The 14,124-nt window shown below is 38.0% G+C and overlaps 1 protein-coding gene across 1 annotated transcript in view; it reads right to left on the bottom strand.

Annotated features, from left to right (window-relative positions):
• Positions 1–14,124, bottom strand: part of NBEAL1 (neurobeachin like 1) — a 55,992-nt gene that overhangs the window by 36,892 nt on the left and 4,976 nt on the right. Inside the window, exons 2-10 of the mRNA XM_088523726.1 lie at positions 13,392–13,553; positions 11,940–12,021; positions 11,625–11,752; positions 10,404–10,486; positions 7,435–7,520; positions 6,368–6,674; positions 5,351–5,457; positions 2,357–2,443; positions 923–1,006 (exon numbers count right to left, since the gene is read on the bottom strand). Coding sequence (XP_088379852.1) covers positions 923–1,006; positions 2,357–2,443; positions 5,351–5,457; positions 6,368–6,674; positions 7,435–7,520; positions 10,404–10,486; positions 11,625–11,752; positions 11,940–12,021; positions 13,392–13,553 — 1,126 coding nt within the window. The remainder of the gene's footprint in view (positions 1–922; positions 1,007–2,356; positions 2,444–5,350; positions 5,458–6,367; positions 6,675–7,434; positions 7,521–10,403; positions 10,487–11,624; positions 11,753–11,939; positions 12,022–13,391; positions 13,554–14,124) is intronic.

Below are 14,124 nucleotides of genomic sequence, written 5' to 3'. Positions count from 1 at the left end.
GGTGAATCCGTCAAAGGTGAGATAACTGCCCAAGAAAATACAAAAAAAAAGTGCACATGGCAATAGAAGCCCAGCTGAAAACTTAATTAAACCTTTATGAATTATACCCAATTCCCCTCTTTGCCCCTGCTATACAACTCTTCCCAGGCTCCCCAGGGTCAGTGGAGAAATAAGCACTCTGAGTAACACTCCAGAGCAGCCTCATTCACTCTGCCACCTCACATTCAGACTGGGCTGCTTCAAGTGCAAGTAGCAGCTGGAGCAAATGACTGGGCCCTTCCCTCCGTCTCCACTGTGCAGTCACACCCCTTGCCCTGTGTCAAGACCAGGAAATCACTTAACCACAAGACAAAATTAACAAACCCAATAATCTAAGAATAAATCCACTGCTTTTCTACATGCTTACTTTCCAGTCAGACTCACAAATTAACAATTTATGTAGTCATTTATCAAGCCTCAAGAATAACTGTGAAGGAGGGGGAGGGGAATGGCAGGACTCGAACTTGGACAGCAAACCTATCCTGGATAAGTTTAAACTCATGGAAAGGCTTCACCAAACACGCCTGCCTGAAGCTATTTTCTGCAAACACCCACTAATTTCCCCATATACTCACGGGACAAGCAATGATGATGTGCTCACTTCACAAAATTTCCAGCTAATATTAACATTCTGACGTTCGAATTTTGATATAAAGATAGCTCAGTGTCCAGTCATTAAAAATAAAGGGATAAGGAAGCAGATCTGCTGTCCCTATCGGGCAAGGAACGAGGGCCCATGAGCTGCTGATTTTCATTCACAAATTTCTTCAAGGTTTTGCAATTAAAATGCTATCTGAAGGCAAAATCAAGAAGGCTACCACAAGGAGATATCTGTGTGTATACTCTTATGTTAGCACGGAGACCTCTGTGTATATGCTCTTACCTTAGCAGCTGGAGACTTGTGCATTACTGCTGTGAGGGCTTGAATGGTCGAGACTGCCAAGCAATCTAGGTGCCCCTGAAACACCTGAAAGTAGCAGGCACAGATGTTAACAGCAACACGCAGACAGTCACGCTCGAGTGCTGCTCTGCGCCCTCCTGCTGGGATGAAAACTGAGTTTATTGCCATGCGCCAAAAAACACCTCCCTGCCAAAAGGATTTCATAACATCACAACCTACAAGAAAGAAGACATAACAGACAACTATCCACATACTCCACGAGAAGGGGGGAAACATTCGCAAGACGCATTGCACTTCAAATGTTCTGACTGACAAACTCGTTTTCCTCATGCGTCCAATGGACAACTTCAAGAGGGAGGGAGGAGAACAAATTAAACCACCTCTCGTAGCGTGTGTACATGGGCGCTGCTGAGCAATCAGGTGTCTGCAGTCCATGTGAAGATAGTTTGTCCAAGCAAGCCCTATGCAGCAGTGCAACACACCAAATTAGGGATTTGTTACACCAGCATAGTAAGGTGGCTTCTCCACCCATATCCTCAAGTTCTCCTCAGTCAGTTCTTGTTTATACTGATATTCCTCTGGTTTGGAGGACAAAAGCATTGGACCATTATCTTACGTCCAACAGTGAACCAAATGAGTACAGCTAGGCAAATAAGTGTACTCTGTATCACCATCCCTGAAAAATTATACTGTGTTTCAGACATTGAAAAATGAAGTGTCAAAAATCAGAAGGCTGTTAGAAGTGAAGAAATATTTATACACAGACAGGTCCTCAAACTACATTTCTACAAACAACAAAGCTATTAGTTTAGGAGCATGATTTGTAAATTACTGGTTACAATTTAGCATTTCATTATTTTTTACATCAAAATGTCATTCTAATAAAAAACAGCATTTTGCATTTGATGCTTCTCATATTTCAGAAAAATTAAAGCAACGGGTTATTCCCACCTCCCAGATTCAGCATGTCCATTGCTTTGTGAACATCTGTTCTTGATGACAAGCAAAGAATCAGGATAGCAAATACAACCAGAGATTCACAAAGCCCCAGAATCCAAACACCATAGTGCTGAGAAAAAGAAGCAAAAAGGAGGAAAGAAGGGGAAAAAAATCAGCACCATGTTGATAGAATTTATTTGGATTACATTCATGTACTTCACCTTCCTCAAGTTGTAAGTGCAACAAATTCAATCTACTGCTAATATCTGGAACTTGAAGCAAATAAATAGAAGTGAAATTGAACTCAATCTGTTAATAAAAGTTTCCACAGATAGGAAATGCTGATTTGTGCAGCGGCAACAAGTTCAACTTGTTGCATGAGATTTAAAGAGAAGGGTTAAGGTGAAGCACAGGAATCAATTTTCCTGTCATTGTGTCTTGACTTCAAGTGAAACAAAATACAGGTTAAGTAGGTACCTGGTCCTCATTCATTTCTGTCAGTAATTTGTTGGCAAGGTCTTTTTCACTCTTGTCTGTCACTTTATTGTTAGCATTTAAAAACAGCTGTTAGAAACAGAGACAAGAATAATGGAAACAATTGCATTAAATATTTACCTGTGGAGGCTGCCTTGGATTCACATTTCATATAGAAGTGAGTTCTCACACTGGTGAGACACAGCCCGCCATTAATATTAACCTTCTGTTAATTCTTACCATACTGAAGATAACATTCTATTATTGCTACATAGCGACTGTCTTTTCCTTTTCAGGATAAATACACATACTTAATTGCTGAGACAAGGAAACAAATCTGGTTAGATGCTGTACTGGTCACTAGGTTAACATTCGTGATTTCATTTACAAGAAGCAACATTACAGCAAGTTCTTAAAAATTACTTGTAAGAAATATAGACATTATTAAAGAAATGGGTAGAGATGCCTCACTGTTTTCCACTTATCCCAAGTGAAAGCTGAAGACATCTTGACAGAATATCTGGAAAGCAATGGCAGCAAAATTTCTAGGGCATACAGCATTTAAGACAGGAAACAGAAGAAAATATCTGTGCTATCACCCTAGTGATCTAACAGGTTGGAAATAGCTTTAGATTGAATATACACTGCCATTCTGCACCTAAAGTTTAGTTCCTTGCTTAAGGGAACTAGATTTCTAGGCCGTACTTCAGTTTGCAAGGTTAAAACTCACTAAATATCTTCATGCTCTATTACTGTCAATTTTTCAGATACTTTAGATATCATCTAATCAGGACTGAAATTTATCCTCTTCCATTTTATAGCTCTTTCTGCTGAAGGAATGTTAAAGAAATCCGACCAACACATATTAAAAGTCCCTTTAGTAGGGATATTTTTGTTACATTTTCTGTTAGGTGTTGTCTCTGCAGTGAGGCAACCTAAGAAATGACTTCCCATAAATAAGGGCAAGCAAAAAGAAAATATTAAAAATATTAGTTTGACTTACATAGCTGTGAAAGCACACACATACAAACTGAACAATCTGAAAAGGGAGATTGCACTTGATACTGCCTAAGAGTCACACCATTAGCACCTGGATGTAAGGACTTCAAACAGGAGCAAATGCAAACACAACAAAAGAAAGCTTTTTTCAAAGGAATTGCTTCGTTTTTGGTATATATATATATATTAAATAAGAGGGGAAAAAAAGGAAAAAACCAAAATTAAAGTGTCCATATGGCTTTAATTCTTCTAACTTAAAGCTGTTCAGACAACCATGTTTTCTCAACCAGAGATATTTCTAGAGTAACTGTGCTTTGCTCAGTCTGATCTCTAAGAGTTTGACAGAAGAGACACAAGACCTATAAACCACCTAGTTAAATGTCTCAGACTAGAAAAATCCTCTGAAATACACTCCCTTTTCTTGCATATTAGAAGCAGAAGACAATATTCAGCCTACTAAGACTTAATTGAGCCGTTTTGAAAAGCTCTTGTGCAAATTCCCAATCCTACCCACAGGTTTCTAACCTTACTGTATGGTAGGGAAGAGATTCAGAAATAGGAACCACAAGAAATTCCACAGCTAATTCCACAATAAATTCATATTTTCATTTTGGCTTTCAAAGGAAAAGGAGCTACAGTATACTGAAAAGTGAGAATAAACACAAATACTCCCTTCAGCCATTCTTGGGAATATTTTGACTGAAAGAGGTCAAAACACAAACACACACACACACAATTAGAAGAACATATCTTATAGCATCATTATGAAACAAAGGCAGAGTAAAAATGAAGGGAGCCACTTGTAAAAGCAGAGTAAGTGCTCTTGCTTTTCTTAGTTCTAAATCCCATTTGTTTAACCGGCAGCAGAAACAAAGTCAGGAGCAAGTAAACATCCCACTGCTTAATGATTTAAGAAACTAGAAAAGGAGTTTCTTGTAGAGCACAAGGTCAGTACCTTGTGATAGGCACAGATTCCCAAACAGAGAAGTAGAATGGAAAGGTCAAACATAAGGTATTTTCAGCACAAGATTAAAAACAAAAACACAAAAAAATAAAAATACATGAAAACGCTCTACGAAACACTCCCAACTGGCATTCTGCCATTGATTATAACAACAAAGTCATAACCCAAACACACACATTTTCAATGTATTACCACATTAAAATATATTCTAGCCAAAAACAACTAGGGGATTTGAATCAAATTGAACACTGCAGTTAGCATTAAAATTTCTATTATTTTAGGTGCTCAATATAACCATTTCACCCACTCATCTCATGCAGTAATAAAATATTCCAGAGTGTTACACCTTATCTACACTTTCTTTGGATGGGAAAGCATAAAGTTACAAAAGAGCCAGTGGAAGACAGTGACTTACTAATTACAACTACCTGGGATTACAAGGAAAACAAGCTGCCTAGGTATAGCTATGCCAAAGCTGTATCCTGCGCAGAAGGGCAAGAACAAAGTGTATCTGTAACAGGTAAGGCTCATTTTTGAGTCAGCTACACAGGACTTGCCACCAAATAATCTGAAACACTCACAAAGCTACATCAGAAAGTTTCCTCTCTTTTTTATTTGAAAAATAAATTTCTGAAATTAGAATTCAATGTTCCATTTGGCAGCAGTTTTAAGTAATTTCTCAGGAAACCAGCAAAAAGGTGTTTATGGGAAAAAAAGGGGGAAGGTGAGGTGATCCCATAATCACCTTGAGTTTTAGGGACAAAACAGTGTCTATAAAGGTATTTTACTCAGAATGTATGTTCATCACCTTATCACAAGGAAGATAAACAACTCTACTTTATCTGGAAAAAATAAAAAATTCAGACCCTTTAAATCATGTCATTGGTGGCTCTAACCAAGCCAAAGTTTTTCCTTTCACATAAACACTTCCAACTGTATCCAATATAAAAAGAAAACTACAAACGTTATTATACTTGCATTATTACAAAAAGGGTAAAGTTTCATTAAAGATACTCTGGTGATGGAAATTTTACCTTGCAGTTCTGCAGCAGTCGAATGAGATGCTCAAAGCAGTTACTGTTAAGGAAAATTGCCTGCAGAACAGGCCTATCTGTGCAGTCTAACATGGCTGTGATGGTGTCTACAAAATCAAAAGAGAACCGGCATCAGAAACAAAACACTTTCCAAATCCATCATATATTTTTCTCCATAATACATTTTCAAAAGGATTAAGAAATGGTACGTAGCAAACATGGGGGAAAAAAATAACAAACAAACAAATACATAGTCTGCATTTTTTGATGAAAAGTGTTGTGCACTTTAGCACAGAGCTCTAGGGCTAAAGCTAAACAATTTGAAGCAAATTATCACATAGCACATTGTGACTGGAGAAAAACTCAACTGCCAAGTATCTTTGATTGCTCTGGGCCCTTTTATAAATTCATTGCCATTTGCATAGATATGAGCAGCAATTTTTTTTTTAAGCATGCAGACTTCCTTTCCTTCATCCTCAAGTGATGCCTTTTGCACTCTAAGCAGCATCATTAAGCATTCTTCATCACCTCAATACTTTTCCCCAGTTTTCTTGCAGGTCAGGGAAAGGAAATGAGCGTGGAATGACAGGAGGAGAGGTAGCTCCATATCCTGAATGTTTATCCAATGACTTAGGAGCTAATTTTAAATCCACCGTCTTTGGCCAATGTTCACAATAATGCCATCTACAAAATGAACAATCACAAAACAGCCACCAGCTGCCATCATCTTACAGAGACTACTGACACTCTAGATTTGTAAAATTCTTTCTTCTCAGTTCTTGAATCTTGACACTCTGGTTAAATGGTAGCAATTTGATACACTTTGTTTTCTGGAGTGAATCATTAGAATACATTTATAACAATGTCAAAGAAAAGTGTTTGAAATTTTTCACTTTGAATAAATGTTCTTTGCTATCCAAGAACACTGCTGAATCATTATTTCAATTTGATCATTGCTTGTTCCTGAGTTAAAAAAAAAAAATCACAGGACTTTTAAAGGAATATTCGGATACTCACTCAGCATTTGGACCTGTAGTGCTATAAACCTCTTCTCCCACTGCCTACATCGCCTTGCATTAGGCAACGCGGAATGGTCCGAATTTAGCAACTTGAAATAGTTCTCCAAGATTGTACTGGTCTCCACCTGCCGCTGGTCAGAACTGCTGGTTAGAAGAATATGGACAACTTCAGTCAGGCACTTCAGAGTCAGCTCTGCCTTCCTGCTCACTTCCTCCGGGTTTCTGTCATCCCAGTTGTCACAGTCTGCTAAAACACGCATCAAGACTTCCATGGTGGCAGGAGATACTGCTTGGAGAGCATTCCTCTGAAACCCATGGGGAAAAAAGGATTATTTTGATATGATGATTAAAAATAAGTCTCAAGTCTCTTCAAATAAACTTTTTCTCATCTGAGTCATCCAAATCGCACAAGATACAATACTGTATTTGTCCCGGTTTATGCACAGTAATTGTTAAATAGCTACTAAACCAACTATTTCAATCACATTGATTCTATCATGTTGATTCTACAGGTGAAATGCTGCTTATCTTATTCATTTAATTAAATTCATTAATTATCTTTCTTTTTGAAAGATAATGCTTACAGAGAAGAGGAATTTTATAAAAATAAAGGAGATGTTCTAACTTCCATTTAAATGACATTTCTTATAAGACTGCCTCAATAAATTCTGTCAAATCTACATAAATCTTCATTTGAAGGCTCTTTTTCAATTCCTCTTTCCACATAGTCAGAGTCACGATACTTCAAACTTAAAGACACACACGCACACACAGAATGATTAGGAAGCATTTATGAGAGCCCTGAGCGTCATGAAAATATTACTAAGTTCACATTAACGTTTAGTCCTTGCAGACAGCAGTTTTCCACTGCCATTTGATCAGGCTTTTAGCATTTAGATATTATTGCACAAAATTACCCCAAATATAACAAGAAATATATATATACACACACACACAGAGAGCAATAAGTCCAGTTTATGTATTTCCCATAATCCATAAGTTTTAAGGGGTGAACAGAAAGTTGGAGCCTTTGGAAGCTGCAAAAAAAAATTTGAACATCCTTACCTGACCACCAGCCACAATAGCTCCAAAGAGATGTAGCAAACAACATTTTAGGCTTTCCTTGAGATGCTCACTTTCTTGAAAGCATTCTGATTGAAATAAGGAAAAAGTAGTAGAATTCTTTATTTTAGTCATGAAAATTATACATTTTTCCTCTAAAGAAAATGCTGAAATAATTAAAAAATAAGCTCCACTACTCCTTATCATCATACAAGTTTTTTTTTTTTTAAATCAACTACATAATCCCTACTTTTACATAAATCAATCACAAGCACAGTCACAACTTGTGATGCAAACATCAATCAAGTAACATGGCAACACCACATTTATCAGAAATTCACAGGGCCAGACCCACAGAGCAGCAGTTTCATGCAAGTTGGCGAAACCTGAGATACAGCAATCGTTGATCTGATCCATAATTATTATTAAAGAAATAAAACAACATTCTAACATGCAAGCTGCAGAGCTAACAGACCTGACAAAGTTTAGAGCAGTTAGAGCACAGAAAGGCTCACACCCAACCAGTGCATGGTGTCAGAAAACAGTGGCTGAACTGGCTCCCAAACTAAACTTTCCAGGGGAGTCTGTGCAGGTCTGCAACCCTTCCAGCAGAGGCACTTTGAAGACAATTATCCTGCAATTCTTCTCAGGCTATCTCTGATGTAAATCACTTATAAACAGCTACTTAGCAATAGATATCAAATTTTGTTAGTGGTACTATAGCAATAACTCTAGACTCAAAGTAGCTGCAACTGAAACTATGAAGTACTATTTTACTGAAATTAGCAATTGGAAAAAGATTTCTCATCAATGCTATAAGGTCTGTGAATCACTTAGGTTTTTAAAAAGTCAGATTTTAAGCAAGCAATAGAAGTTTTAAATTCTAGGTTTTTACATTAAAATAACAACATAACCTTTACATCAATTGCTAAATCAATGCTAAGCAACATGTTGAACGTATAAAACTGCTTTACCAGAAAATTGCACAGCTCTTTAAAACTTTGTCTTCAAAGGGGAAAAAGAAACCTACATGATCACAGTGTTGGTCTGCTGGTCCAAACACTCCCTTGACTTACAGGGCTGAACCTTTTGGGAAACTTCAGATTAAATTCAATTGAGCAGTACCTTGCAGACACTGAACAAAAGGTTATTAGGTAGGTGGAGAGAAAAAGACTCAAATCAGCACTGCCGTGGCAGGAAAGCCTGAGCATGAGCTCAGCAGCTTTTGTTCCATTTCTTAAGCCAAGTGGTTAAGCAGTAGGTGACTCTGCTGCTCAACACACAGGCCCACAGTCAGTCACATTGTAGGACAGCTATAGATATAGACAGCAGAAGGTGATGCAGGGGTAGCGAGTGGGGACGAGAGCTCCTCAGGGGGACACTGCCCACAGCTGCCACCAGAGTGGCTTGCCAGTGCCCTGGCATAAGGGTAATGGCATTTTACTGGCCTCAGCTGTCTGTTCTTTTTAGCTACCTGTCTATTTATCTTTGCAGAGATGGACATCACAACAAATAGGTGAAAAACAAGGTTTACTGCAGTGGAGGATGCCACATAAAGTTTCCCTGAGGCTGGCACTATATTATTTGCTTTATAATCCCTTTCTTGAAATTCTCATTTGTTCTCCAGTTAGCTAGGCTAACTCATCTATGACTCACGTGGAGATTAGTAATCTTGCACCCTCAGATAAGCAGTAAGAGTCACTCAACCATCAATTCCCCTGCACAAGAACTGAGGAAACAAGTTCTCTTCTGTTCAGCAAAGGAACTGGGCAATGGGACAACCCCTTTCCACCTCCCAGTCTCCTGCGAGGGAACATTTTAATTCCCAGTTTGGCAGAGTTCTTAAACATGTGGTCAAGGCCCCGTTCCAGAACTCTAGCACCCTTCTCAACATGAGCCATCCATTCTGGGAGCTGACACTAACTAGGTGCCTAGCTCTCAAGTTGAATCCTTGTTATGCTTTTCTTTAGCTGATCTGTCCTGTAAAGACTGAAAAAGTTTAGGATACTTACAGAAATAAACCTTTAAGCATGCTAACAGCAAATGTGTGCTTTTAAACAAGGACATCTCTTACTTAGCTGCCAGACTAAGTACATAATCACAAAGTCACAGTGAACTTAGATTAAGGTCCTGTCAGATTCTTTTCTGGTGGGTCTGGGTCTAAGAAGTCTCTGCCACAGATGCAAAAGGGAATCTTCACTGATTTATGGGAAGAACACTAACTTGTCAGTAAACAAATTATTTCACACATTGCTCAGTGTATTTTAATTTATTGTTCTATATTAGGGACACTCAATCTTCTGGATGATCGGTTCTTATGCTAAAATATTACATAAGCCTCTGCATAGCAGCTTTTTAAAGCACTGATATCTAAGTTATATTTAAGTACAGAACATGGTCACACGAGCCCTCCATTCCTCGCAGCCAGCCTGCAATGGTAAGAGCGCAGGACTTACGAAGCAGCAGTCAAAACACTTTAATGACTTAACCAGAAACAAAACGGAGAAGTTTCCCAAACTGTGGTCCAAGGAGCATTTGCTGGTCATGTGGTACTGAGTTTCCTTGTTTCTAGCTGCTAAATCATATTTAGAGAAATGCATGTCTAGTTTTCAATACAGTTGCTACAGATATCTAATTGCAATATACACCAAAAGGCAAAATTGTCAATTCACAGAACCAACATTAAGAGCTGAATAAAGAATCCAGACAGAGGGGGAGAGAAAAAAAAAAAAAAAAAAAAACAACTAAGGCTTTCAAAATGCCATAGATAAGGATGGCAAGAGGGTGATACTCAAAGCCAAATTTTTAGGTACAAAAAGCCCAAAACTAAGGAAGCAAAGCAACTCACTTGATTCATTCTCATAGAGAGGCTTTTATATTTATTAGACATTCTTAGTGGAATAGAACGTGTTATCGGTATGTTTGCTATTGCAAAAATAACCATTTTCAACCATGCCAGGGATAATACTTACGGTAAAAGAAAGGGACAAACTCGACTGTGAGGGAAGCTGGCTTGTACTTCTGTCTGCTCCTCTCAACTGTGCTAAGGAGACGTCTGCAAATATATTAAAAAAGAGATACCCCAAAGAAATTAGATACCAAATATTTATCACCTATTGATAAGAAAAGACATTGTCAACATATAGAAATTCTCTTCTGTTTACAGGATTAAAAACAGCACTTCATCCTGAAAAAATGCATCATAGGTAATCTTACTGTTCCACTCCTAAAAAATCCTTAATATTTTATAATATGACTTATATAAATAAATAAAAAGCTAACCATCTAACAATCTATTATTTAGTCTTTGCTTACTGTAACTAAGCCATCAGTTGGCCTTCCTTAACCACAAGCCTTAACCACAACCTTCCAAATTCCTTAACCACACAATTTGAAATAGGCATAAAATATTATTATGCGTACTCTGGGGAGGGGAAGGAAGGGGCAGGAACCAACAAAAACAGCTGTAAAGGAAACAACTCTACATTTATAAGTATCTTTTCAGAAAATGCAACATATTTATACTGTTATCTTCAGAAGCTTCTTTTGCCCTAATTCCACCCTCTTCCCCTGCCCCATGTTTGTCTTCCTTCTTCCATCACTTGAGAAGAATGGATCAAGTTTCTGAAAGGATAAAATAGTGGAAAGAGTTTCATGTTGGTCAGAACGTATTTCTTCTTACACCCTCTGATTTAACTTTTTTTTTTTTTTAACTCTAGAATAAATTAGAAAATAAATTTTCTTGAATTTATGATAGACATTTAAATCGCATCACACACTTCCAAAGAATGTAACAGCTTTCAGTGGTGTGATTATATGCTCTATTGACAACTTCTGCACCTTCCCCGAGTGCAAATCAAGGACTTGGAGTACACGTACGGTACCTAAGATACAGCAAGAAGGTCTGACACCACCCACACTAAACCTGGAAGAATCTTGGCAGGATGTTGGAGGGCCACGAAGGGTCCTAAGCAGCAACTTGCTGCATATGTGCAACACACATCTACAGGATATGAGGTGAGAATGGACCCAGGGTTTTACCAGATGAGGCAATATGAGATGCACAGGCAAGAGCAGAAGAATATTCACACTGGTGCTTGGCATGAATCCATAAACTTTTTTGTCTGAATCTGTTACATGCATCTTGTTATCACCAAAACAAAATTTATGATCCTGTGCTCATCTGCACGTACCCTGCAATTCGCTGCCTCCAGTTTCGATACGGATCGTAGAGACTTTCACAAAAAGCCAATGCATGTCTCACAAATTCTTCTATGGGGGTCTGGTCTGCCATTTCTTTCTCTTTTGTTTTGCTTTTTAACTGAAAAGAAAAAAAAAGCAGTCAAAAGATTTCAGAAAGTTTGATCTTGAGTGCTCAGAGCTATTGTTGAGGAGATCAAATACTCCCCTGCACCTCCCACTGCACTTTTTCTAAAAGGGGATCATAATAAGCGGGGACAGGCAGTAGCAGACAGGGAAAATACCAGAGAATTGTTAACTTCACCCACCTGTTGAATGTATAACGTGGTCATGGTGATCACATGGTTAATGTACGAACACATCCCGATCTCCTCCACGTTAGCCAAATTTCTATAAGAGCAACATAAAAAACCACAGAAATGTACACAGCCTACTATTTGAGGCTAGTTCAAACAATGTTTGTTTTAGCATTCAGTTTAGAATGATACAAGAGTGTATCAGCATTTCAAAAATATTCCCCAAAAGACTGCATGTATTCAACTGTTTATTTCTGTCACAGTAAAATACTGCAAATTTTCATCTAACAGGAAGACACAAGCACAGCCAAAGCCCCAGCCCTCTGCTTTAGGCCAATTTTAACTGGAATTTGAGGTTTCAAAGGTTAAGCAGATTCCCAGGCACTCTGAATAGAGCGCTCGGCAATGGCATCTGGTAACAAAGGCAGTGATTTCCATTTCTCCCACTTCACATCAGAAGAAAACTCATCGTGGCTTCATAGAGCTTCTACAGCTTAGCAACAATGCTACTTGTAAGAAGTTCAACACTTAAAATTCTCCCAAAGCCCAGGAAAGCCTAATATTCTAAAACAGCTTATTAAATAAATCAACAGTAACACAAAAATAGCATGCACATGTAATTCTCAGTCTTAGGACAAGCCACAAAAATCAGATACTTAAGTGATGAAGTAAGAAGAATATTTCAGCAATTAAATAAGGCTGAAAGCAATGGGTAATTCATCAAAACAGCTACTTTATATCTAATACTGTAGGATACTTTAAACACTGCCCTACAGCTTTTTGTCATGTTTCAGGGACAAGGAGAACCATAGAGTTCAGAAAAAGCTTCTTAAAATACTCCTTAAAAAAGAGATTCTTTACTAAACTTTATATCCTCTTCCCCCATTAATACAGTTTGCAATAAAAGAACAAAGAAATTTGGTGGAACAGACCTACGAAACAGTTTATTTATCTGTTTAAACAGACTCACGGAATGAAGCATAAGTTTCAGAAGAAAGCCAGTTGCATTTTAATAGTTTAATAAGTCAGCTTCCAAATCATTTCCTAAGCTGTTTACAGAATGATAAGCATGCTAAGAATGTGAAACAGTTCGTCCTGGACATTTCTTTTTAGAGTTATTTCATACCCAACACTTACTGGAGTCTGCCTTTTCCTTTGAAAAATATTTATTATACCTGGTACAACATGCCTTGAATTCCCATAAATGTATCTTCTTAACAAGAACTTTAGTCTAATCACCCTCTAGTCCATTTCTCATGGCAAACATCATTGCTAAGATGACTGTATTTATCCCCTTTATTCTTTTTTCTCCTCTTTATTTTGAAGATGGTAACTGGTAGCATCTCTTGGTTTCTTCTGGCACATGTCTAATCACACCATACAGGTCGTTAGAACCTACATCTACAGACTGCACCAAGGTGTCTTAAACAATAGCCTTGTTGAGGTGGCAACCGTAACAAATACCTGCAAAGGATGATAAAGAACTTGACAAGCAGGAGTGACAGAGCTTGCTGCTGCTCTTCTAGTCCATCAGACATCTTCTGGACACACTGCAGCAGTTGGAGCCTCAAGACCTGAAGAATGTTATCGGGAAGCAGGGATATTCCTGGAGGAACATCATCCACTCTAAACAGAAAATCATATATGCATGATGTTTTTAATTTTGCACATCCTATACTATTAAAATATTTCAGTGTGCTTGGGTAATGTCCCAGTAAGCCTGTATAAGAAAGGTAGCAACAGATGGGTCACAAACACTTCCCAACAAGCTACAAGGAAAAACCTGGTGTAACATGCCTGTTTGGTGTTCCTTTTCCCAACCAAGGAATTAAATTTTAGAAAAGCCTTAAAAAACACATTAAATGGATTCCTCAGCACTATTTCATGAATTGCTGGCCACAGAGAAATGGCATGCTCGTATGCAAAAAGGTGGCCTGGAAATAAGGAAAGGGATGCCCCCAAAGGAATGAAATGTATGGAAACTGAGCATAAGAGGAACAATTTCCACTTCCTACTGAAGATGAAAAGCATCCAAATAAAATGCAAATTATTAAATAGTAATTACTGAAATCCAGTTATCAAATATCAACAATAAACTTAATTTAGTTTATGACAGCTCCTGACAGGAGCTACAAGAAGGCAGCAATTCACAGCAAGTTTAAATCAGGAAAAAAAATGCAAGATCCTGGAGTGGGGG

Source organism: Tinamus guttatus, unplaced genomic scaffold (assembly GCF_059628265.1).
Source record: "Tinamus guttatus ecotype Peru unplaced genomic scaffold, ASM5962826v1 Tinamus_guttatus_pri_ptg000197l, whole genome shotgun sequence".
NCBI lineage: Eukaryota > Metazoa > Chordata > Aves > Tinamiformes > Tinamidae > Tinamus > Tinamus guttatus.
Note: the sequence above shows the minus strand (reverse complement) of the source record. Positions and strands in the feature narration are given on the sequence as shown.